Source organism: Sarcophilus harrisii, chromosome 6 (genome assembly GCF_902635505.1).
Source record: "Sarcophilus harrisii chromosome 6, mSarHar1.11, whole genome shotgun sequence".
NCBI lineage: Eukaryota > Metazoa > Chordata > Mammalia > Dasyuromorphia > Dasyuridae > Sarcophilus > Sarcophilus harrisii.
The window spans coordinates 193705606-193731981 of NC_045431.1; the positions used below are offsets into that span (position 1 = coordinate 193705606).

Consider the following 26376-nt stretch of genomic DNA (forward strand, 5'->3'; position numbering starts at 1 on the left):
GTGCCTTCCTTGAGAAAGGACAGAGAAGTAACTTAAAACTGGTGGATTATAATAACAAGAATTTGAACCTTGGTGCTATAGAGATGTACTGAGTTTCAAAAAAGAAAAGGTTGCAAGCATTTTTCTACCTTGTAACCATGGACAAGTTATTTCAGCTTTGTAGAATTTGAGGGCACATAAATTCCCTTCCAGCTTTAGAGGGTCTATGAGCTCCTTTCCTAGTGCTTGGGCACAGAACGTGGTACATAATAGGTCCTTAATACTTAATTGACTGGCTCTAAATTTATGCTATATGATGGTTGTAGCCAAGGGAGAATCTGGAACTGACAGTGGGGAGTAAGGAACAGTTGATCCCAGTATGACATGGGGGAAAGCAATGACCTGGGTTCAAAATTTAGCTCAACTACAGGGCTATTTTTGTGAGCTTGGAAAAGCCATTTGGACAGACCCTTTGGGCTTCAGTTCCATTACCTATAAAATGCATTGGATGTGATGACCTCTGAGGTTCCATTCAGCTCTAAATCTGTGACTCCTTTTAGTAGCTCTCTCTCTTTATATATATATATATATATATATATATAAATGTGTCTCTTTGTGTGTGTGTTAGGGAGGAAAGGCAGTCAGAGATGGAGTATAATCAGGTTTCCCTGAGCACAAGAAAATGGAAAGAAGATCGGAGGAGGGGGTTTAGATGAAGGGGGCTTTGTTTATGACCGAATGTGGAGCTCTAGAGGGCATCGGAGGAAGAGAAAGTGATAGAAGTACATATCATTAAGGTAGACAGAGATGAGAGCTCTGGGATTTTTTATTTCAGCAGAAGGATACTTAATCATGGAGTTCAGAAGAGTAGAAGAAAAGAATATAGGAGTTATACCTATAAGTCAGAAGAAGTTAATTCAGGGGACCAATTATTCTCTTGAATCTTGTGATCAGAAAAGTTAGGAGGAGGATTAGGGAGTTTTCATTCACTATAATCTTTACAAACACAGGCAACATGGGAGCAGGAACAGACAGACAGGGAAGAGAAGTGGAATGTCTGGACCAGTAATCACCTGGTGATTGGGTCCCCAAGGACACTTGTAATTATGATTACATGAAAAGGAAGGGCAGAAGAGCAGAGGAATTTCTGAAGTTGGTAATGGTAGCGGTGAATGCCCCTTTAAATTAGAAAATCACATCCTATTGATTTTTCTTTTCCAGTCATGGGTGGTATTGGTCCTTACCTTACTGATGATGTGAGGATAGAGGGTGAAGTTCTGAAGATGCAGCCTGAGCTAGGGTTGTGGAGGCCAACGAATGGGAACTAGGGAACATAGTGGAGAAAGATTATGGAAAGCGAGTCAGTGAGATTTGGCAACTGGTTGGGTGTTAGGTGGGGTGATAGGTTAGAATTTAGAATCTAAGAGGGTCCCCTGGTTTTGAGCTTGGATAACAGAGAAAATGGTGGTACCATCAACAGAAACACAGAAGTTGGAAGGAAGGGCAGTTTGAAGGGAAAAGGACTAATTACCAGTCCTGTTTTCTAGAAATTTTTCTTAAAAGGATCATTTGTCTCCCCCTTCTACACATTGAATCAAACACAGCATGGTTGTAGATTTATATTTTTTAACAGCCCACTCGCCAGCTCAAACTAGGGAGCTAAGTGACCAAGAGTAGGAGCTAAATTCCATAATTTGGTCCCACAGTTCTCAAACACATCTCCTAGTTACCTGTTACACCTGTTTCCTCCCCTCAATTCCTATCCCTGGGATGGAGAAAGAAGTGCCTATAAGGCAAAATTATCTGGATTGGGGGGAAAGTTTTTGGACTAGAACCGTGATTCTATTGATTTAGGGAATTTGGCATTAAAATAACCTCCCCTCTGGCAGTGAGGGTGGCTTGGTGGATAGAGAACTGGGCCTGGAATCAAGAAAACCTGAATTCAAATCCAGTCTCAGACATTTACTTAGCTGCATGATGCTGGGCAAGTCACTTAACCTTCCTCCCTTAATCTACTGGGGAAGACAAAGGCAAACACTCCAGCATCTTTGCTAAGAGGACAAAATTGAAGCGCTATCAGATACACATGAATAACAGCAATGAAGGTCAGCATTTGCTCTGTACCTTTGTTCGAAGCATTGGATAGTTGTGACTTGTCCAGGGACATACAGTCAGTATGTGTCAGTGAAAAAACTTAAACCTAGGTCTCCCAGTCTGAAAAACTGATTCTTTCCACTTTCCTACACTGTTTCTTGGGTCTTAGTCCTAGGTATACTCCCCTTCACTAGGTTAGGAAATCAGAGAAGGCTACTGTTAGAGCCATGACTTTGAATTGACCTTTCTGATATCCATCATCTGTCTCTCCCAGGAAGGACAGACAGCTGGAAGGACTTCATTCGTGACTGAATATTAAGTGCTTTGTCCATTAGAGGAGTAGCTGTGGCTTCCACCTTAATTCCTGTACTAAGCACATTTCAATAGAAGGGGTGGTTAAAGTGTCATGTTTTAATGATGAAAATAGCTAAATCTCTAAGAATTCTAACAGGAATTGAAAGGTCTGATGATTCATACTCTGCTTATGCTGATCCATCACTCAGAGACAAACCTGCCCCAGAATTGCTTCCCCAGGAGCTGAGAAATACAATTAGCACATTGCTGAGAATTCCCTGTGACTCAGCTAGGGTCGATTCCTGTCCGCCCTCCCTCTCCCCTTCCCTCCTTCCCACCAGCACTGACACAGGGATACACAAGTGACAAACACCTCCCACCCCTGCTGCTGCCCCAATTCCCAGGAAAATAAGACCCTGGCCACCAGGTAAGGAGGGGGCTAGGGCAGCATCAGCTGGGTGAAATCTGGCCCTGTGGGGGAATTGAGCCAGGCTTGCCTGTCATGCTGGGCGTTGAGAGGGAAGCAAGGGTTGTACAAGTGGAGGTCGTTCCTGGTGATAAAAGGTAATGTTCAAATGTCTAACATGGAAAAGTGATAGATCGAAATGATGAATCCAAAGAAGGCTTGAGTCACTCAGGACATGGCCCAGAGGATAGAAATGTCTTTAAAATTGTGGAAATTGTGAATCTCAGAGTCTGAAGATATGTCAATGAGCATCAGCATTGTATTATATAATATAAACTCCCCATTTTTCACTTCCAAAGTGCCCTTTTTTTGCTACACAAAGTCTCCCAAAGTCTGGAACACACATCCCCCTCCTCACTTCTGACTCCATTCATTGAATCTCAAGTATAACCTTCTACATGAAGACTTTTCAGAGCCCTTCCTCCCTTAACTATCCTGTAAGTCTTTACATACTTAAATATCTGAGAGGCAGCATGGGAGAGTAGAAAGAGCTGGCCAGGGAGGCAAGAACCTGGGTTCCAGCCCTTCTTGTCCCATATACGGCTGTTTAAATAAGCTCTCCATGCTCTCAGACAACTCTTAAGTCAGAGAAGGGGCTGACCTGTATTTGGTAGAGGTATCCCCATGACAAGGAGATCACAGGTTATTCTGATACACATGTGTTTTGGGGGCTTCTGATTTAGGAACTGTAATATCAATATAAGCATTTTTCCTGTAGAGCAGTGGTTCTCAAAGTGTAGTCCAAAGAATTGTTGGGGTCTCTGAAACCCTTTCAGAGAGTCTACAAATTCAAAATCATTTTTTTATTTCTAAGATAGGAAGTAGTTATAAATATAACCCATGTGAACAAAAACTCTTTGAACAGATCCTCGATAATTTTTTTTTAACATGAAGATACTGAGAACAAAAGTTTGAGAACCACTGCTGTAGAGGGTCTGTTGATAGGAGTAATCCATTATTGAGTATTGGCAAGACAAAAATGGTCAAAAATCAGGGGATAAAAGATCCAAAGGTAGAGAATGGTACGTAGTTGAACTGGTTAGTTCTGCCTTATTGCTCCACTCACCATCCCTATAACTTTTCTGACTAAAATACTCTTGGCCTGGCCAACTTACTCTATATTATCTTCCCCTGTTAAAATGTAAGCTCCCCAGGGGAAGGGGCTACTTGATTTTGTAAATTTGTGCCCCCAACAATTAGCACAGCACCTAGAACATAGTAAGTGCTTATTAAATGCATTTTGATTCATTCATTCATTCACTCACTCATTCGTTTCATTCATTCATTTCTTTCCTTGGCTCCTCTGTCACACTGTGTAATTTATAACTCACTAAAACCCCTAGATTTCTGTACTTGAAAGTAACCTTAAAGATCATAATGTAAAAAAAAAATATATCAAAAGCTAAAATATTCACAGACATTCACAGTCATGAACATGACATTAACTTGACCTTTTGAAGCTATCCAAACTACCGCTTGGACCTGTTTACACTGAGTCCACTGTGACCTGGGGTTAATGCTGACATTTTGTGGGACACAGAGATGGATGCATAGCTGGAATATCAATGAGGTAGGCAGGAGAAATACTTCGAAGGGTTCCCTGGATGCCTCAGTTGGGTCTCAAATTCAAATTTTACAGTTGGAAAAATTTAGGATTATTTGTATTCAATTCCACCAGATATGACTTCTCCTGTAGGGAATGATTCTAAACTTGACTTCTTTAAGCACCCAGGGATATGTCCATCAAACTTAGTCCTGTGTGTTTATTTCTAGCTCTCCCCACCTTTATTTCTCAGTCTCTTTCTGGTATTTTTCCAATCTCTCAATTCACCAATATTCCCCTGGCTCTCTGCGAGTCCCCTCCTGTATTAGAAGAAGTCCTCTCCTTAAACTCATTCCTTCTGTACCATAGGGGACTCACTTTAAGGCTTTCCACAACAGGGCAAGATGGAGTCACATTTTAAAGGAGGTGGGAGAGAGCAATGTTTATCCCAAGGAATGAAGCTCTAATGATGAAAAGTCAGTAACTAAATTGGCCCTGGAGGGTAATAACAACAATGATAGCTCCTATTTCTATTGTTCTTGAAGTTTCTTCTGGTACCCTTCTTGCAGACCATCCCTGTGGATTTTCTTGTCTTATCATTTAACTGTCTCCCCTTCAGAATGTGAGCTCCCTGGGGGGAAGAGTCTGGATTTCTTCCCATTTTCCCATCTATGGGTCACCCTCATTTGTGTTTATTTGGTGCCAGGGAACCATGAAGAGACAGAAAAGAAATGCATAATCTCCTGAAGAATATTACAAAGCACAGACCCCACCTGTGTTGTGGGAGAACAGTGCAGAGGATGATCTTGGGGTAAGTGTCAGGGCAGAGTTTAGCAAAGATTTGTTGGGACTGAGCCATCCCCTTCTCATAACCTGTCTCTGAAGGAGGCTGAGGTTGGGAATCCATGTCTGTTTTTCTAATTAAACAGAGGACAGAATGTTTATTTTCTAAAGGGAAAAAAAAAAATCTCCCCAGGTAGATGAAGTCTGACATCTGCCCAGCTCAGGTGTGCTTAAGCTAGGGATTAGCTAGTTCCAAAAACATCCTGCAAATGTTTGCCCGAGAGCGTTCCTAGCACAACTGCAAACATTGCTCAGGCGGTGCCGGCTGCCTCAAATCCTGCAAGGCAGGAAGGTCAGGGATTAACCCTACCCCACAAAAGTGGAAACTGAGGCTAGATTCAGAAAGTGACTATCCCTCAAAAGTGGGATCAAGAAGCTCCTGGGGCTGGAAATTGTGACCTCCCGGAAATGTCCACACACCCAGCATCTGTATGATAGAGGTGGCCCACTTTGCCATAGCACAGTGGAGTGAGCCCTGGATTCTGGGGAGTTAGGTCAACTAGCTCTGTCACTACTGGCTGGGGAACCATAGGCGATCCATTTGTTTTTCTGGGTCTGTTTTACTCAACTATAAAATGAATTGGACCACATTAGGTTTTTTGTTGTTTTTTTAAATAACACCATGGATCCTTTGGCAGTCTGCGTGGGTTTTTGGGTGTGCGTTTCACTGTTAAATATCCCTGGTACACGGGCCTTTACATCACCTGTGTCACTGACATGGATCCCCGGCCTGTGTCCCAGGTGCTTGGATTTCCATCCATGGGTATTAGTGCAGTCTAATATACACTGGAATAAAGCTGGACTCCTATGCTTGTGTATCTCCTATAGGGGGCCCAGGAGTGCGAGTGTGTTCTAAGCCCATGTCAGTGAGCATCCCTGATGTGCAGACTCTGCCTCTGCTATTTTTCTCTGCTCAGTTCCCGGAGTCCTTCCTCAAGCCATTGGTCTAAGAATGGCTTCCTCATTAGACTCACTGGTTAACTTCTTGCTGTGAATGAGAATCTACAATACAATTAAGGGCCTGCTCGGTGTTATCAGGAGAGTTCTATCCCTGTTAGAGCAGAGACAAGGTGAGCTACAGCATTCTCTCTGCTGTGGAGGTGGGAGGGCCTTCAGGTCACTGAATTCCACCCTCTTGTTCCATAAATGATGAAAGTGAGACCAGGAAATTGAGTGACCCATAGTCACACAGGTAATGATAGGCACTTATTGCTCATCTCTGCCTTCCCCACCCAAGGAAACTAAAACTCTAGCCTTCTCTTCCCAAACCCGACTCCTGCCAAGATGTTACAAACCCCAAGAACATTTGTCTCGGGCTTTATGGCTTACAAAACACTTTCCCCAAGATCACCCTGAAGGTATAAGAGGCAAGGGGTGCATGTGTCATTGGACTCCCCATTTTACAGATGTAGAAACCAAGACCTGGAGGTGTTAGGTGACTTAATGGTTCATCTGACAACTATTAGAACTGATTCTTCTTGAGCCCAAGACCATTAGCCCACAATAGCTTCTCTACGCCTTGTGATCATGAAGTTTCCTAGCTGACAGTGCATAGTGGGTGGTGTGGGGTTGGTCAGAAGAGGCTGCTATAATGAGAAGTATCACCTTGGGTGAGATGGAGAAATTTGAACTAGGTCTAGGTTTAATTCATCAACTCGTGGGTTGGTGGCCTTGGGCCAAGGTTGCCTGGCAGACAATTCATTCTCAAGGCCCACTATTAGAAAGAATGCATGAGGGAAGTGGTAGAGGGAGAATCCCGACCAACACACAAAATACCCACCGTGGATGCAGAACATTTGAAAATACAAGTTACAGGACTGAGTACACCCTGAGGGCAACTGTCCTCTCTTCCTGATTCCCCAACCACAATACCATAGGGCAAAACTGCCATATTTTGGGGGGTGGGAGGAGTTGGTAAGAGCAAGTAATTACAGCTGTCTAAGGAAAGAAGGCAGCCCCATCCTAAGGGGGAAATGGATGGATCCTCATTTAAAATCCCCAGTGGGTCAAGCCTCAACTTCAGAGATGGAATTGGGAAACCCAAGACTGGATGGGGAGACCAGGAAGGATGGGTGAGAAAACTGGTCTATTTCATAATGGCCCTGGATGTTCCATCTTTTTTTTTTTTCAATCTAAACTATGCTTTTCCTCCCTGCTCTCCTGCTGTATGAAAGGTTAAAAAAGGGGGTAGGGTGGGGAAAGCAGTCATTAAGGAGGTTCCCTTGGGTCTTCAGAGCTCCAGAAGTTTTTTTCATGGGTCTTTTTCCGACTTGGGGGTCAAGTTCCTCCTTTTTACCCCACTGTGTATAGAGTTATGATTACAGACAGGGATTGGAGGTCAAACAGCAAACCTGCTTCCCCTAAAAAGTGTGACAAAGTGGGGGAAAATCTAGAGAATGGATTGTAGGGGAGAGGTGTGTGTAATGTATGTGGATGTGAAGAGGTAGCCCTATGAGGGGACCACAGGAGGACTGCTTACAGTAACTCCATCTAAGCCCACAGGGATGCTGCAAGGTGACCAGAGCCCCATGCCGTGCTAACCCTGGCCACTCCTCCTGGTAAAGAGCTGTTTGCTCAGAGGCCCTGGGATGACCCCCTCCTTGATAACAGGGACTTCTTGGTTTTCTGCATCTCTACCCCCAGGAGTTGGTATAGTGCATTGGGCACAGCAGGCACCTAATAAAAGTCTGTTGGATGGAATTGAATTGGACCTCTGTGATAGCAGAGAGTAAGTATTTATGGGATTTGGTTGTCAGAGGAACCCCTTCCCCAGTGTCTGGTGGTCTGGGCCTTCATTCCCTGTCTCATGTATCCTGGTTCTGGTCCAGGAGTTGTGACTTCTGCATGCCCGGGGCCTCTTTGCAGGCCCCTTGGCCTGTGTGTACTGGGGAGGGGATGGAGAAAATTGGACTTGGCCTAAGGTCAGTTCATTAACTCATGGGTCAGTAGCCTCGGACCAAGGCTGTCTAGCAGGCTACCCAATTGCTGGCTTGCTGCCTGAGACACAACACTCTTAGGCCCACACGTAGCGAGAGTCCGTGAGGAGGTGGTGGACAGTGAGTTCCAGCCATCACAAGTTGCTGGCCCTGCTCCCTACACAGTCTGGGATCCTGCCCATGCCTGGGTTCCCAACTTCTGCTCCATCACTGGATGAGAATGCTTTTGACTCTTGGTGTTGGCCTTAGCTTGTGCCCGTCCCTGGTGCTTGATTCCACTCTGTTCCTTGGGGCCTGTCAGCACTGTGATAGCAGGACCTCTTTGGGTTTCAGCATCCTCAGAGTTCATGGTGGCCAATCCCAAATTCAGCAGCAAGGTCAAGGCAGGAGCACCCTGCAGGTGGAACAGACATATGTTCAAAGCATCTTCCCCTCATCTAAGGCAAGAGGAAGGGCAAGGGGCCAGGGAGAACCAGGGCAGCTCAGCAGCACAATGACATGCTGTAACAAATAAATTACTAGTCTTACATTTCTGTAAGGGGGATCTGTAAGGGATCTCTGATCCCACCTGCTCATATTTCCTCATGGAGGAGGGCAGCAAATGAGGGTATGAATGGAAGAGGATTAAACCCAGTATATCCTAATAAGCCGGGCAACATGGAGCTAGGATGTGCAGTGACAGCTTTGGGACTGGCTGGAATCGAGTTCTTTTTCTTGTCTTAGATTACACACCCCAACCAATTCCTGTAGAAGTAATTTGCTGCTCAGAGCCTTTAATTCTGAAGAGTGCCTGAGAGTATTAAAATGAAGAGCAACACTCTCCAAGAGAATATGATTTAATCCACACCCCACTTGGCAGCATCAGTGGAAACAGCCGTGGAGTGCATGCAAAAACCTGTGCTGCTACCACAGTGAGGAAAGCACGGACTTTTCTGGGAGGCCAGGAGCAAGCTGCTGCTGCATTGGCCTTTCTCACTCACAAAAGCAAGGAAAGTCCAGGTTCCTGAACTGGTGCTCCCAAACAAGGCCTTAGTTTATGATTGCAGAGCTAACGTGTTGGCAAAAAAGGAGAGTTGATGAGATGTCATCAGTTAACAAGCATTTATTAAGTGCCAAGCACTGTACAGGCAATTTGTAGATACTGGCGGTACAAAAGAAAAATAGGATAGGGTGCCTGTCCTTGGGGAGCTTAACATTCCTTTCAATAGAATCTGCAGCTCTGGAAAGTCTGTTTATGTACATCTAAACAGCCCAACCTTTAATTGCATTATTATTATTATTGCTACCAAATGATGTAGCTAAATTGTATAAATGCAGTGGCTTTCTGTGTATCTTTTTTTTTTTTTTTTGCATCATTTTGTGTATCCTGGGATAAAAGTTCTTATGCACCAAGGTGAACTATAAGCTACCTGAAATTTTAGGCACAGAATAAATAAATCAAATAACCTTGAGGGGGGAAAAGGGAGGAATGGCAATAATGCCTTGTAATTATATCAATGGTAAATGCATCCTTTTTGAACCCTCTCCACCCTCTTCTGCTTCTAGCAGTTGGAAGTCATAGGATATAGGTTTGTGCCATAGCAGGGTAGCTTGTGACCTCAATATATTTGTCATATGCTCTCTGAATCCCTACGTGTAAGGTAGAAAAACAAATAAAGACACACGCAAATAGGCCTAAAATGCAATTTTTGAAAATAAATTGAAGTTCTTTCTAAATAAGCCCACATTTCCAAATGTTAGCTATTTTTTAAATTTTTAAACAGCTATAGGAAACATGAATAAGCATTTTATGGAGTAGATAGATATTTGGAAAATCAACGATGAGGAAAGACAAAGAAAAGCTTTCCTCCCTGTGAGACCAATTTTGTAAGTATGCATATTCCTTTTGACCATGGCTCCTTGTTGACAGGAGTTCCCCTTTAAAAAAATCATCTGTTATTGGATATTGTCAGTAGGACCTTATATGATGACCTATCTGGTGGCTAACTATAAAATGTGGAAAATATTTTGTATACCCTAAAGCTCACAAAACAAAGAGCTGCTACATGATTAGGAGGATGGGTTATCATTCCAAATCAGAGACTTTTACAACCTAAAGGATCATGGGAAGTAACTCCATAGCTCCTGTCCTGGGAAATTCATGCAAGTCAAACTTTTTGCTAGATGCTCTCCCCATAAGACACTGGAGCCTTCCTCTCTTTGCACAGGCAGTCCTCCTTGCCTGGAAGGCATTCCTTCCACACCAACACCTTCACAGAATCTCTAGCTTCCTTCAAGACTTGCCTCCTACCAGAAGTTAATTCTCATTTCCTGACATCTGCTTGCCTGCCTGCCTCCCTTCCTTCCCCCCCCTTCCCATCTGTTTCCTCATCTGTAAATGCAGATGACAGCACCTGTATTATCTACCTCATGGGATCGTTGGGAAGATCCAATGAGATCATATATGTAATACATTTTGCAAAACTCTGAGTTTCTTATAATGGAAAACTTGAGGTTTTTCATAGAAGGTTACTGGAAAACTGGGGAACTATGACAGTACTCATAAGCAGAGCCTTGAGAAGCAATACAGAGTGATGGCCTAAATCCAAGTCCAGACTAGAGGAGAAATGCCAGTGGTCAGTCAAATGGAGTTAACCATTTCAACTCGGTGTCCCTGTCAATGTTTCTTCACACATGCTAAGGGTTTGGAGTATATCAAAAAGTGCCTCCTATGAACCAGGCACAGTGTTAAGCACAGGATACAGCAAAGACAAGTTCCACTTATTTAGTGGCCATTTGCTATGTCACTTTTTATCCTCCATCACTGGGGTGTGCACAAACATTAGAGTAATCTCTAGCCTTAAGCAAGGGCACAAGACAATTCCATCCCTTACATACTCGCCTTACTCTTTTTCTGATTCTTCCCTGCAATGTACATGGTTTTGGTTTACCCTGGTCTGATGCTGACCGCTCCTAATTTTTCTATCACCCTTTCCTTCTCCCCTCAAAAAACAAACAAAAAAAGATCTCCATGTTATCAGCTCAGCTGTAACATCAGCTAGATTTAGGAACCCAGCAATTTTCATAGGGCCTATACTGGGTTTCATTCCAGGTTCTTAGAAAAGCACCTATATTAGAATGTAAGATCTCTAAAGCAAGGGACTATTACTGTGTCCACAGAGTCTAGAATAGTGGTGCCTTGAATATATATAATACTTCAGTACTTGAATTGGGGAAAAAAAACAAAAACAAGAGAATCTATATTCAAGCACTAAGTACTACACAGAATTATATAATTTTTGAGCTAAAAAGGAGTTTGAAATGATCTAGATGAAATCTTACTTAACATAGAAAGAAAGTGAAGTCCCCAAATATAACCTGATTTGCTTACTAGATAGCTAATGGGTTAGAAACTCAGTCTGGAGTTTTATCATACTGCCTTCTAGATACATGCTTCAGCATATTTTTAAAAATGTTTATATTAGCCACTGATACTTCCAAAACAATGAATGCCAAGATGACCAACTGTCCTAAACTGAGACAAACAACAAAACTACTTGATTATTGAAGCTATTCAACTCTGAAATTGCTGACAGATTTCAGAGTCTAGAGTGTGAAGATACCAGGAGATACTAGAAGAGACACTCAAATGAGATCTATATAATGTGTCTTGTCTTGGGCCATCTTCTCTCTCTACCCTTTTGATGACTTCAGCAGCTCCCATGGATTTATAACCACTCATGCAGACAACATATAAATTTATTACAACTAGCCTCAGTGTCTGTCATGAACTTCAATCTTGACAAAGTGCGCATTAGATATTTTAAACTAGACGCCCTGAGGATATTTCAAACAAGTCCAAAATGGTGTTTTCCTATATTTCTCCCTTTAAATTTCCCTATTTCTGCTGAAAACTTGACTATTCGGTCAGTTTCATCAGTTCCTAAATGCCTCCTTAAAATTCTGTTTCTCCCCTCCTGCATATAGTCAATTGGTTGCCAAATCTTGCCATTTCTATTACTGTGAAATCTCTTACATCATTTCTACTCATATAGCCACCAACTTCAGGCCCTCACCACCTCTTACTTGGACTACTGCAATGGTCACCCTATATCTGCAAGGTACCTTTCCTTAAGTGCTAGGCTTACATCATCCTTCCTACTCAATAAATTCCAGTGGCTCTATATTGTCACTAAATTCAAATATAATGTTGTTTCTACAAAGTTCTCCATCTCCCATCACCAGGTCTTTAAGCAGGTCTTCCCCCATGTCTGCAATGCATTCCCTCCTTACATTGGCCCCATGAAATTCTTTTTCTTTTAAGATGCAGTTCAAGTATCACTTTTTCTTCATAAAGCTTTCCCTTATTCCTCTTTAGCTACTTGTATACTCCTTCCCGATTGTTTTTTTTTTTTTTATTTGCTACATATTAGACAATGACTGTTAATTACTTCCATCCATTCTCTGTGGGTATTCAAAGTGTCACCAAGAGCAATGATTGCTCTACCACAGTGACAGATTCTGACTTTTTTCTGAAATCAATTGGTTAAACTTGGAAAAATCATTGTATTAGATGGATATAATACTCTCTGAAATGAAAAGTAGAATTTCTTTTAAAATGCTATAAACCTAAGAAGATCCAATAGCATTTTTTTTTTATAATGGAGGAAAATTTGAACTAAATTAAACTTGCCAATATCAATTACCAATTGGTCTCTTCACCTACTTCACTGGGGTACTCAGGAGAAAGTGCTCTGAAAACTGCAATGTGCTACACAGTAATGCAAGCAGTTATCATCATGTATTTCAGTTCAAATAAATATCTACTAAGCACCTATTACATGCAATTACTTCTGTATCTCTGCCAGACTCTCTATTTGTCTACTGGTACAGCAGTAAACACACAGGGGACACTTAAAATACTGAAGACTCTTCTCCAAATACTGTTGCACTACCTGTCAATAACAACTGTGTCTAGAAATCTGTAAAAAGCCTTTTCTTTAAGTCCAAAGGGATACCCTATATGCTCTTTCTTTGAAATCTTTTGGAGTATGAAACATTCCATTTTTCTGGGAAGCTAAAACATTAGCAGTATGACTATCATACCATTCCCTAGTTCCTATAATTTGGCAATGATGCAGCGAGCAATTTACTTAATTTTCAGAACCTCATTACACTCCATTGCCAAAGTAATCTTTCTTCTGAAAAGCTATAAAGACACTTTCCCAACTACCTAGATGATAGACTAATTTCCTTAGCCTGACATTCAATGCCCTGCAATTTTTATACTTTCTACCCTAAATTTGTTGCTACCTCATTTTTATTCTTGCTATCCCCCATCTTTGCCCCATCTCTACCTGTACTCTTCTCCATCTCTTTATAGAGATCTTGCCCCAAATGGAACTGTTCTCTCCCCCTTTAAAACAAATACCCTAGCTTCTCTCCTCAGAATATCAAGATTTAATTTGTATTATAATTATAGCCCATTTGATGGACCCCTCACCACCCTCACTAGACTATAAGGTTCTTGTGGCAATAGGCTTTTACATTCACCTTTGTATCCATTTCCAAATAAATTCACCAGAGCAGTACAGTTCTACCTTGATGAATAATAAAATGTCCTGATTATCCTCCAGTGCCTAACACTTAATAAATGCTTTTGGCATTAAGTCAAATCTCCTGGTGTTCAGCATACTGTCTCACACAGAGAAGATGCTTAATAACAATTTGTTATTAAAATTTTGTACCTGACCAAGACCCCTTAAAAGATTTCTTCCCAATTAAAGTCTAAATAAAAATTTTCCTAAGTCTTCAGTTCCTCCTCAATATCAAGTGGACAAAGCAATTTTTCCTAAAGAAACTACTGTTCATTCACATTTTTTTTTAGCAGCAATGATTTTATGATTTGACACCAAAATCAAATTCAGACTTTTTTGCATTTTGTAACCAGCATAGAAATCATAGGAATAAAATGTAATGGTCAAAGAATTTATTTTATGTCCAAATTAAAGCCTGAAACAATTAAATTGCCACATTATATATTACACACAAAGCAATACAAAACATGAAACTCATAAAACATTTTTTTTTGTGTGTTTTTGTTTTTCTGAACTGGGTATTTCAAAGGTCACAATCACAACAATCCTTTATCCCTTCCTGAAGTGAGGTATATAAGCATATCATTTCTAATATAAACCTGAGCAGATTTCGTGCCATATAGACATGGGAAAAAACTGCCAACCAATATGCATTATTAAAGGTACATTTTATTTTATTTTTTGCTGAGGAAATGGCTTGTAGGTCATAGGCAAAAGGGTTTAAGCTGATCATCCCAGCAACAAAAAGAAGTTACGTGACTTGTATGGCATAGTTATACTTCAATACATGACACATGCATAACGTATGTATATTTGTGTATTGTGTGGAGGGTGTAGCTAATGTCTACCAATCAGATTTGTACATTTCTATACTGATGATTCTGGTCACAGCCCAATATCAACGGTCCAATAGTAAACTGAGCTGTTGATGACAGATGCTCTCCTTAACGTCAATGTTAAGGACACTATAACAGAGTTCAATAATTTCCCTCGAGAATCAGCAAGCAAAAATGGATGGCAACAAATGCCATCATGAATCTTAGCTGTAAGAATATGGAGTGAGAGAGTCAGAGACAGGGACAGAAAGTCAGAGAGATGACCCTCCTTACAGTGTCAGCATATACAGGTTCAGAATTGACACCAATACCAGGCTTTTACCATGGGTAGATGTTGTATTCTGTGAATATGTACTCTTATATCAAGTTCTATTTTATATGTACAATTAACTATCTTATACACACACAGAATTATGCCGGACAAACAAAAGGCTTCCTACATACAAAAATGCATTGGTCTATAGAGGAGAACAATAATTTAATGACTGCAAAACAAAAACATGGGGAATGGAAGAATGCAATATTGTACAATGTTGCTATCTTTTAAGTTGTGTCCTTTTCTGCTCTTCACAACAAAACAAAAAAATCTTTTCAAGGCCATCCCTGTTTCCATCATCACCTTGAGCAATAAAAGGCAAATGTCTAACAACAGATTCATTCTCTCTTTACACATAATCAGTATTAATATTTAGTAGATGTTATCTATGTATGTGTGTTGAGGGAGGGGAACAGAATGTCTAAAGGCTTAAGACCACAGCGGTGACCATTTTATTTTACAATAGCAACTCAGTAGCAGAAAATAAGTTCTTTTGAATCTCCCAAAATGAAGAAAAGCAGCAAAAGTGATACATATTTTTGAAAATTTACATTGCTATATGCAGATACTGCAAAGAAACACACCCAGCATAACATCTGCTTTGTAGTTTACTGTGATATCCTAGATCAAAATTCTTTTACACAGAATTCCAGATATAAATATTGATAACTTTAAGAACTAGTAAAGAATTTGCCAAATCAGCCAAATGATAGCATCAAGGAATTGGCTTGAAATATGGCTGTCTACATTTAACCCTGGTTAATGGCCCTAAACCTTGAATAAGGAAGGCGTAACTAGCCATGATATTCTCCCTTGCCACTAACTTTATTATTTTGCAATTTTCTGCCAAAGCAAATAATGTTGTTTTATTATTTGTTAAACTTTGAAAATTAAGGATCTGGTCTAAGTATTTTTTTCTCCTTTGTTCAGTGCAGGTGACAAAATGGGTCAGCATATTCACAAGAGCAATTAGAAATGCTACCATTACTGTTTTTGAGAATTTATATTCAGTGGTGTATATAAACCGAAGACCAAAGCATCCAAATTCTACTCTTTTCTCTATGTAACAGATGAACAATATTTGTCACTTCATGTATAATTTCTGCCAAGCATTTGGCACAAACATTTGGCTAACTGAAATGATGTTTCAGATTTTAAAATGTCAATGGTAAGAGTGAGCAGCAATGGTACTTAAGACTGACAAGCGGGCTGAGATGTGTGATCACAGAGGTGTGGAAGATATATTAAATACTGAGTGAACTAAAGGACAAGGGCTCTGGGAATAGTTTACACTGGTAGCAAAAAGCATTTTCATATTACCACTGTATTATACTAGGAATCATTTTTATAATACAAATTTTGGATAATAAAGTTCCAGCCTGACAGAAATTTAGTGAGCTTTTTCTTTTGCTTTTATTACAAGCATATAATATTAATTGGCAAAACACTGAAATACAAGCTTCACTATCATAAAATCAAAACATTAAGCAATATTCCAAAAAGATTTTTAGACAAAAAAACTAGCCACCAAGAGTACAAAAATTACACAGCAACACAAAGCATAAAAAATGTAAACTTTCAAATGAAACAGTCAAAAAAGATCTGTAGTCTCATTTCTCTATACTGCAATTGTTTCCGGTCTTTCTTTCACCACACAATGATGTTAAAAGCTTAGTGGTTGCAATGTCTATTGTCTTCTAACTCTAAAACTGTCTCATCTGAGAAACTCCTTTCTTTTTTTTTGCCCAAATAAATTATTGGGATATTCATTTACACCAATGCTCTACATACATATTAAGCTAAATTCAACTTTTAGCTCATTCTTCAAACGTAAGCTTATATATTGAAGGAATTAAATGTAATGATAGCACAAATAAAATGTTATTCCCCACAACTTTTTTTTAACCTTAATCTTTTCAGAGATGAGAATTTACCAAAACACACTAAAACTCCACGCCAATCTTATGTCTAAATAGTTCAGTGTTCTTGCTCTCTAAATTTCATGTTTAATAAATAGAATAGGAAAAAAAAAATTAAATATAAAGATCTAAGCATAATTTGGATGAAGATTTGTAAATCTTGACTCCCAATTTCCTTTAAATCAAAGAAACATATTATGTTAAGGTCACACCTGTGAGGTGGTGGAACTATGTGGTTACCTGAGGAAATACAGAAATGTGGAATTTTTTTTTCTGTAAAATATACAGTTTAGCTGTCTGCATTAAGTTTCTTTTAAAATACTTTAAGTATAAATTTATCAAATATTCATATATGTTGATGTATAAACTGGTTGGCTTGATCCTTTATAGCATTTAGTTCAATGGTAAATTTCAAATTATTGTAAAATACAATTATATTTATCTTCCATTAGAAAAAAATCCAATGAATTTCCAAAGACTAATCATGTTGTTATAAAGACAAGAGCCAGGTAAGTTTTCAAAGACTCATTGCCTACTGGAAAAAATAGCACCATCATCCTACAGTCTGATATTTTACATGGTCCCATATCCCCAGAGGCTGTAGCGTTGTGTACAATTGCACAACCAATAAGACAAATATTCCCAGGTTGGATGGTACACAGATACCAGACATAACAATGGCACAAAGCAATGTCAGACAGGTGGCCCAGTCTCGTAGAACGCGTCCACACTTCACATTAAGGTTTCTTGCCCAATCATTTATTTTTTAAATATTGCTGACAGGTAGTTCTTTCACACGTGCGCGTGCGCATGCACACAAGCACACACACGCGCACACACATACACACAATTTTAATCTCAAAAGATCATTCTTACAATTAGAAAAGAAATAAAATGTGGGAAAAAAAAAAAAAACCCAAGTAGCTGGATGTACAAACTTTTAAATCCCACCTACAATTAATTACCTTTCAGTTCAGCAGTGAGTAGATGCTACATTGCCATTTCAACATAGGTCTAATAAATGCACGTTTGAACCTATTGCACAGAAGCAGAAGTCATGCTCTTCATCCATATAAACAAAAACATACAAATCAAAAGCTACTCAAGGTAAAAAGAAGCTTGTAAAACATCTCACAATTTCATTTTATATGCCCGTAAATAAAGCTGGACCACGGAAAACAAAATATTTGGATGGTAAATTATGATAGAAGGCTTAAAATAGAATAAATAATTTTATAAAGTTAAGTTTTCTTCTTTTTTTTTTAAACCCCCCAAATCTTAAATTCAATATTATATATTCTATTTGAATTCTCTATTTTCAACGAAAACTCTATTTAGTGAGACTAATGCCTGGGGAATCTGTCTCACTGCTGCTGAAGATAATTCAACAAGATAATTGAGCTGCAACTGTTTAACCAGCTAAATAGTGGTGAAAACTACTTCACAGTAACTCCACCAGTATGAAAGTACTGAACAAATCTGAATGATTATCCAAACAAAATGAGCCTGGCTTTCATTCTGGGGGGAAAATATGCACATTTTAACCAATTCCTGCTTGAATGAAATGTTTTTTGAAAATCCTCAGAAGGGAAGTCGAATTTGACTTTGAGGCTTCCCTCTGCCGGTGACATTTACTTAGGCACAGCTCCTCTCACTATAGAAAGGTACAATAAGCTAAGCCAAATGGAGCAGAAAACTCCCCAGGGAAAATAGTCCTGTTGCGAAGAGATTTTGACATGATGCAATTTTAGAAAAATAGGTACTTTTGCCACTGAGGTTTTATCGAGTTAACACACTTACAAAAGCAGAGTTAAACACAATAATTAATAATCAATAACCAGTTAGAGATGTTAATACTGGCTTCCATATATTACCTACATATCTATACATAGATTACCTATATTTAAACATATTGACATAGCACCATAGCAAATTCAAGTGATTTAAAGATAGTTACAAACTTACAAATATGTATGTATAATGCAGATTGTTATGAGGCCAAGTTACAACTGACTGTGAATTATTTTTCATCTGAATTTGCATGTCGATACTGTTTAATCCTTTCTCAGTTTCATCACACAGGAAACTACCCAAGTTTTAAATGTTTTGCTTAGAATTGCATTGCAGTAATTTCTCGTCTTGCAGAATGCTTCAGCAGATTATGTATTTTGAGGTAGACAGGTAACATTTATTATATATACACATATCTAATCATTAAACCCTCACATGGTAAATCTGATTTGGATGGGGTATCAGGCTATGAACTTGGGTAAGTCAACAATTCAAACTGTACTACAAGTGAACTTAACTAGTTTATATAAAGAAGTTGATTTTAAAAGTCTGAATTAATACTTTTGTGTTTAGGTTTTTAATTGCCTTATTTATGGTCAAATGCATTGAATTAATTTAATTAGCTGTTCTTGTAGCTAAGAATGAAGTTGCATTAACTATTAATTCCTTCCATTTCATGCATATAAAATATGAAATGGGAAGGAAAAAAAAAAGACATATGAAGGAGTCCAATTTCATATTACCTTCAATAATGAAATCATGAACTCAGCCAGCAAAGAAATAAATGGCGAGGGAGCTACAGGTTCCCAAGTGCCAGCACTGCCAATGACACCTGCTAGACCAAACATCCAAGGAAAACGGGCTCTCCTTGGATCCAGCCTCAGTCTGCTACTACTGAATGAGAAGGGTGAACCGGACGAGCTCTCCAGGTTCTCTGCAGCTGATGGCATTAATGGTTCATTTTAAATTTGGATTTCTCCAGTTCATAATATAACAGAAAGGAGGAGCAAGGACAGAGGGATGTGTCCAAAACTGCATCTGGGGGGCTCACTTGGTAATTTCAGCTTAGATTACTTCAGTAAATGGCTCCATTTTCATTCTTACTTAATCATACTCCCATTCACTGTCTCAAAGAACAATGTGTGTTGGCAAATAGGGGATACTATTCTGTATAAAGTCAAAGATACCCACATTTTGGAGAAGAAAGGGTTTAACAAAACCATATGCTGACTGGGATTCTCAGCTTAACAAGTGGAAAAGCAACTTCTATGGGTCAAGAATGATTAGGATTCATTCTGAGTCCCTTTTCATCTCTTTCTATATCACTCAGCAGTTATATTGTATAGCTTGCAGAAATCATTCTAGATTTAACATTTACCTTAGAGAATATAGGCTGGGCACACAGGCATACAACACAAAGCAAAGAACGAAGGCAATTATGTGGGCAAATCAAATTAAAATTTTGGCCTCGTTTGGCCTAAAATGGACAGAAATTGCCTCATTTCTCTACTTCCCCTTTGTGTAGCTGGGTACAGCCTTCAGGAGGTGTTTTGTTTTTACTTTCTTCCAGCATGATAGCTACTAACTCAAGCTAAGACCTCAATGAAGCTTTAACTCCTCAACTTTGTAGTCACTACTCAAACACTATCAATTAAATCAGGCCTCTAAATAACAAAAAGAATGCCATCATGTCTCTGGATTGCTAAAGCATATGTGAAATGAAGGGGGGGAATGGGGGAAGGAGGGACGGGGAGGGGAAAGTGGACAATAATGATATCAACACATTACATAATTTTTTTCATAGAAATGATTAAAGAAAAATTAGAATTTTTCTGTAAGCCACTGTTAAAACTGCTAAAAGCAATACATAACACTCAGCTCTAAGAACGAAAAAATTTCTATTGCACTGTCTTCATGACTAGTGATACATTTTTAAAACAAAAGTTACCTCCCAAATAAGAATAGATTTCTGCAAGCTCTAAGTCTGTATGACACGTCTACCTTAAAATAAGTTCAAGTAACATATTAAGCACTTGTGATTATTTTTGTTAAGTGATCTGATGATATTTTATGCTATATAGTAAAATATAGAGGCAAATTTGGGGAACTATTATCTTCCTTTTATTTAATATGGAAACTTTAATGCCATGATTAAATTATAAAATTAATGGAATTCCCTATTGATATGCTATTAAATAAAATTTTAATAAAAATCTTCTAAGTCTTCAGGAAGTTAAAGGCAACATAAATATAGTCAATCACCACCAAAAGGGATTTGCAGTGGCTTTGGAAGGACTGGATGAAAGCCAAAATATTGAGGCAAACAATGAAATCAAATTCATAAAATATACTGAAATTAACTCCACTTTTCAAGACATGGTAAGCAAGCAAAAGTAATTTGGTGTCAGGAAAGTGACATTTATATCACTATTACATTTATTAATCTGTCTTGTGAAATCGCAGCAAAGAGACGAATGCTATTCAGCTACATAAAACTGTGAAGTGTTTTCATAATCTGTAAACTTAGTGCTGGTAGTGTCTTGTTGAGTTGTGAATTCTTTTTTCGTACAAAAGGTATAAATATTCTCTTTCAGAAATCGGGTTCCCACGTCACCCAGAAGAAAGATTCTGAAGTATGGTGTGCTGTGAGATCACTGGTCCTCCAGAACAATTCTACTGGGTCATGTGATGTGAGTTAAGTGATGCACTGAGAAGGTGCTTGGTGATAGTCTCTGCAAAAAACTCTGTCCCAAAGGACACTAAAGGTCTCTTACAGCAAGTCCATTTTGGGTCTGTAATGTAGCAGGAGAGGTGCTTTCTGTAAAAACAAACCCCCCCAAATAGCTAGGTTATTAATGGAGAAAGAGAACAGAACAAAAACACAAAATAAAAGTAGTTATCTGCTATATAATGAAAGAACAGACTAAAGGGTTCTGCTTAAAAATGCTTTGGCTATAAAGGATCAAATCTGGGACTAAGCAGGCATGTGCATTCTCGATTCCCTACAGTTGTGAAGCTCTATAAAGCTTCCTTTCACCACATATTCCCCGTGGACTGGGGAGATCCCAGGCTGAGAGTGGGAAGGAACCTCATCTTCTCATCTAACACTCATTTTACAAATAAAGAAACTGAGGCTGAAGGTGAAATTACTTGCCCGAGATCACAGGGGAGTAAATGGCAAAGCCAGAATCTGAACCCTGGCCCATCCACCGGCTGCTTCAGATCATGCTGACTCTCCTTGCGTTCCTGAGTGGTGGAGCCCATCCTGCCCTCTGCCCAGGCTCACCAGGAGGGCAGCCAGACTTTAGGACACCACCAGTCTCAGGAGCTCCTTCTCTCTACCCTCTTGCTCCAGTATTTTTAGGGTGTCCCAAGTTACACCTGGCAGCTTCCTATACTTTCCCTCTAACTCCTCAAGGATAGTGGTATAATTGATTCTAGGAAGCAGTGACAATGGCTGTCTGCATGAGGTGGAAGTAGAAAAGTGAAGGGCTCGGTGTAGGAAGGCAGGGCGGCTTCTCTTTGCCCCTCTTTTTACTTCATTTCCCAGGAGAAGCTTCTAAAGACAACTGGGCTGTGAGTCAATGAGGTGCAAACTTGCCCCCTGGATGAGTCTTAGAAGGGTGAAGGGGTTCTCATGTAAAAGGGGAGGAATGGATGTGCCCCTCAAATGTTCATAGCTCCTGCAGAGGTAGTCGAAGGCAGAGGAGCTTGGCTACTCAGGAATCTTTACTGATAAGTGTTTTGCTCTGGGTCTAAGATTCCTGAAAACAAATTGGTCCAAGGGAAGTAGATATAATTTTCTGATCACTGATGTGCCCGGCAGCCATTCCTAATTGTCCCTCAGAGCAGTTCTTTGTACACCTTGCCACAATGGTGGTAATTACACCCCAGAATACTTCTGGACTACCACACACAGGGATCCTTTTCCTAAGCTCTAAATCTCTGCAATAAACAGAGTTAACCTTGACTAACTTTGATGATCCATGGGAATAACACACCCTAAAAGTACTTTTCTCCTGAGGTAACCAACCCTTGACAGCTACAACTTCTAATACTCCAAAAATAGAAATTATCTGAACCCTTCAGTTCCCTCACTGGAAAATTCTGTCCTCAAAAATGATGAGGTACCATATTGCAAAAAACCTCATTCCTCCACAGTGGGAATCCTAAGCTTCTACAACTCTTATCTGTCCTTTCTAAGCATATCCCTAATGTTTACTCAGCCAACCAGGATGAAAAGAATGAGAAGGGGCTAGATATAAGAACTGTTATCAATTTATCTTGTAATTAAACCCTTGACTAATCTCTTTCAAGTCCCCAAATCTAACAGCATTAATTTGGGGGCTCAAGGAAAGTGTGGATAATGGTTTCTGAAAACCACTAAAAGGCTGCTGTGCAATCTCCTATTTTAAAGTGACCCTTTATGTATATTCAAATCATCATTCTAATACTTGCAGACAATCTTAATCCCTGAGAGGAAAGGACTACATAAACACACATGACTATTATTCATAGAAGAAACTATTAAAACACCTTGTTACAAAACAACCGGGCCATACCTTAAATCTCCATCTAGTAACAACTACAAACTTGAGTGTGTGGTCCTTGCCAAGAATTTCTTCATTGCATAATATATCCAGCTAATAGAAGAGGAAGAAATACTTTAATTTAGGGTGGAGTAAATAACAAAACACACCAGTCAACGAACACACATTACTACCTATTGTAAATAAGTTAGACTAAAACTATCAAAGACAAAAACTTTGTTAGTGGACTCTAAAGAACACTCTTCAAAACACTGAGATGCTGAGGCTTCTCCATCATATAATTTGTGAGACATCATGATTTCATGTCTCCATCATCAGGTGATTGCAACCTTCTTTTCAACGGGTAAAGCAAAGCAAGTGTGGCCTCTGTCCTAATGCCTAGAGACAGGCCTGGACAATTCAGCCACAGGCTTCTCCACAGCCAGTCTAGACCTGTGACTTAAGCATAGAAGGTGCTGCAGGTGGCTGTGTCTGTTGCTCGCCAGAGATGGGGACTGGGGGGAGGTGCCTGAGAGAGGCAGGGCTCTCCAGAGTCACAGAGGAAGTCTGGATCTGAAGCAGAACTTGACCTCTGGTTATCCTGACAGGCTGGCTCTGGATGCACTCCATGAGACACCACAGAGAAAAGGGTCATTCCTGTATGGTGAGAAGACTTTCCATTCCTATCATCTCCTTAACACTTAAAAGGGGCCACTAATAATATTTATGGGAATGACAAAACCTTATATGAATTTTCCTTGAAATCTCCCCTCCTAACCACCATATGCAGCTATTTTATAGATGTAAGGGAAAATTGAGCTACACGTAAAATGTCTCTTTGTAATACTTAGAGGGGGCAGGAAAGCAGAAAGATCCAAAGAATATATTTAAATTGTTGTTAGTAAAACAAATCTCTTTCACACAGACTCTGTTTTCCATTTTTCCCATGCTGTCTCTTTGCTAAGCCCCATAGTGTTCTGTATTTGGTGGATATTCGACATTATTAATGGCTGCTTCTCTTACAGGATATGCTTTCTGGAAGGGCACCATATTCTAGCTTTCCCCCAGGGCCTGTTTAAGCTCATCATCTCCCTGATAAATTTCCTTTAGTCCCTGCTTCCTTTTCATCAACTCAGGATACTTTTGATTTCCTCTCAGAAACAAGGCCTTTGTATATAAACAAGGCTTTGTATATAAACCAAATAAACTTTTGGAATACACTTGCAAATAACCTAAGTAAAATCACAGAGCCACAGTCATAGATGAGTTGAAAGGGATGTTAGAGTTCATCTAATTCAAATACCTCATCTTGTAAATGAAAAAAACAGACATTGAAAAAGGAGCTGATTTATCCAAAATCATATTAGTACAAGTTAGTGTTAGAACCAGGACTAGAATCCAGGTTTCCTAATGTGCAATAAATATTCTTTTTCACTACACTATGCTGTAACATTCTATGTTAAGAAAATAATAACATAATAGTAACTCACATTTATATAACACTTTAAGGTCTAAAAAGTGCTTTCCTCACAACAACCCTGTGAGGTAGGTAAGTAAAAATATTAAAGAAAAAAATTATTCAATGTTTTACCTATGTAAGGAAATAGTAATCTGAGAAATTTGGGGTACTTGATTGTAAGGGTACTTTAAGAATCTCCCCAAATAGTTTAAAAAAAAAAAAACAAAAAAACAAAAAAACAAACAAACAAAAAAAAACCAAACCACACACACACACACACACACACACACACACACACACACACACACACACACAATCCAGTCTGTCATGCTATCTGATGATGCACTTTAGAGTTTCAGGAAAGAAATTTTTATTGTGTGTGTGTGTGTGTGTGTATTTTTTAAAGTACAGATTATTTAATGATAAGCTGAAGAGATGTCAATTATCTCTGAAATTTTGGGTGGAAAAATCTCAACATCTCAGTTTACCCATTGTAATATTGAGCAGAAAGCCTCACAATTATCTTCTAAATGATTTTAATTCTAGATTGATAAGCTCCTACTAGTCCAACTTGCATCTCTCACCAATGTACTTTTGCTTGTACTTCCAGTGATAGAAAATTTACTAATTGTTGAGGAAGCTCACTCTGTTATTAGCTAGCTGTAGCTGTTAGAAAGATCTTCTGAAGAGTGAACTAGTGAACTAAATAGGATTCTCAAGTAATTTTCACTCATTTGGTCTTACTTTGACCCTCCAATGATAAATCTAATCCTTCCACATAGCAGTTTTCCTCAATATTTTACATTAGTGATTATACCCATCCACAACACTTCTACTTTCAGTCTGATTTTTTCCTAAGCTAAATACCCATGATAATCTTCAATCACTCATTACATACAGTACATGGTTCCCAGAACTATCACCATTATAATTTCAATGCTTTATGACAAGTATTTAGCACATTTTTGTTACACATTGTGCAGTTCACTGAGGAAGGGCGTTGGTGGGTTTCAAGCCCCTTCAGTTTTGCTGAACTTTGTAAGGATCTATATTAAACACCTTCCCAAAACACCCAATTATCTCTTCATCCTTTCTAACTGCTCTATCCGTTTTGTCCCAATTAGCTCTTGTTCAGAATAAGTTGTTATAAGTCTGAAAATTAAAAAAACAAACAAAAAAAAATTGGAAGGAAGGAATAGTTTACTGTATAACATTTAACTATAAAATATATTCAAGTCTTTGTTGTGGATTTAAGATAAAGCTTCTTTATAAACATGTAGTTCTTAGACAACTAGTATTTACTTCTTATCTACTGCCTTATTTCAAGATGCTTCTTGCTGAAAAGTACTTGCACATGTACTGAGGCCAGTCCCATACCAATAACTGCAATGTTGGGAGCAGTTATAATGCCAGTGTATATTCCCTGTTATAATGGCAAGATGTATGAAAAGCTATTTTACATCGTTTTAAAATTTTGTAGTTGAAACTTGTAACAAAATAAGAAAAAGTTGTTTCTAAAAAGTATCTGCATTTATAAGTGTTGTCATTTACTTAATTTCCCATTTTACCTCATTGAAAGATGAAAGATTAAGTTTTTTGGCAATGAACTTCTTTAGATGCAAGACTGTTGCCTGTGCTGAGCAGCGGATCCATTTTCGTTTCAATCCACGTAATTTGCTGCTATTGCATTCCAGGCAGATGCTTACCTTCAAGAGAAAGTGCACACATGTTGGCAGAGCTCATTAAAAGGAATTCCACTGGGCTCTCCCTGGAAATGCTTTTCTGAGCTATCTAT

At 39.1% G+C, this 26376-nt stretch overlaps 1 protein-coding gene across 8 annotated transcripts in view; it reads right to left on the bottom strand.

Moving 5' to 3' along the window:
• Positions 1-3686: 3686 nt before the first annotated feature.
• PCGF3 (polycomb group ring finger 3) overlaps positions 3687-26376 on the bottom strand; it is a 100140-nt gene continuing 77450 nt past the window's right edge. For 6 of the 8 annotated variants that reach the window (XM_031942390.1, XM_031942389.1, XM_031942388.1 and 3 more), the window contains 2 exons: positions 26150-26287; positions 3687-8549 (listed from right to left, as the gene is read on the bottom strand). In XM_031942390.1, the coding sequence (XP_031798250.1) occupies positions 8313-8549; positions 26150-26287 (375 nt within the window). In that variant the 3' untranslated portion in view covers positions 3687-8312. Of the gene's footprint in view, positions 8550-9488; positions 21412-23155; positions 23237-26149; positions 26288-26376 lie in introns of those variants that run through there. The other 2 variants (XM_031942391.1, XM_031942392.1) reach the window with 2 other exon arrangements.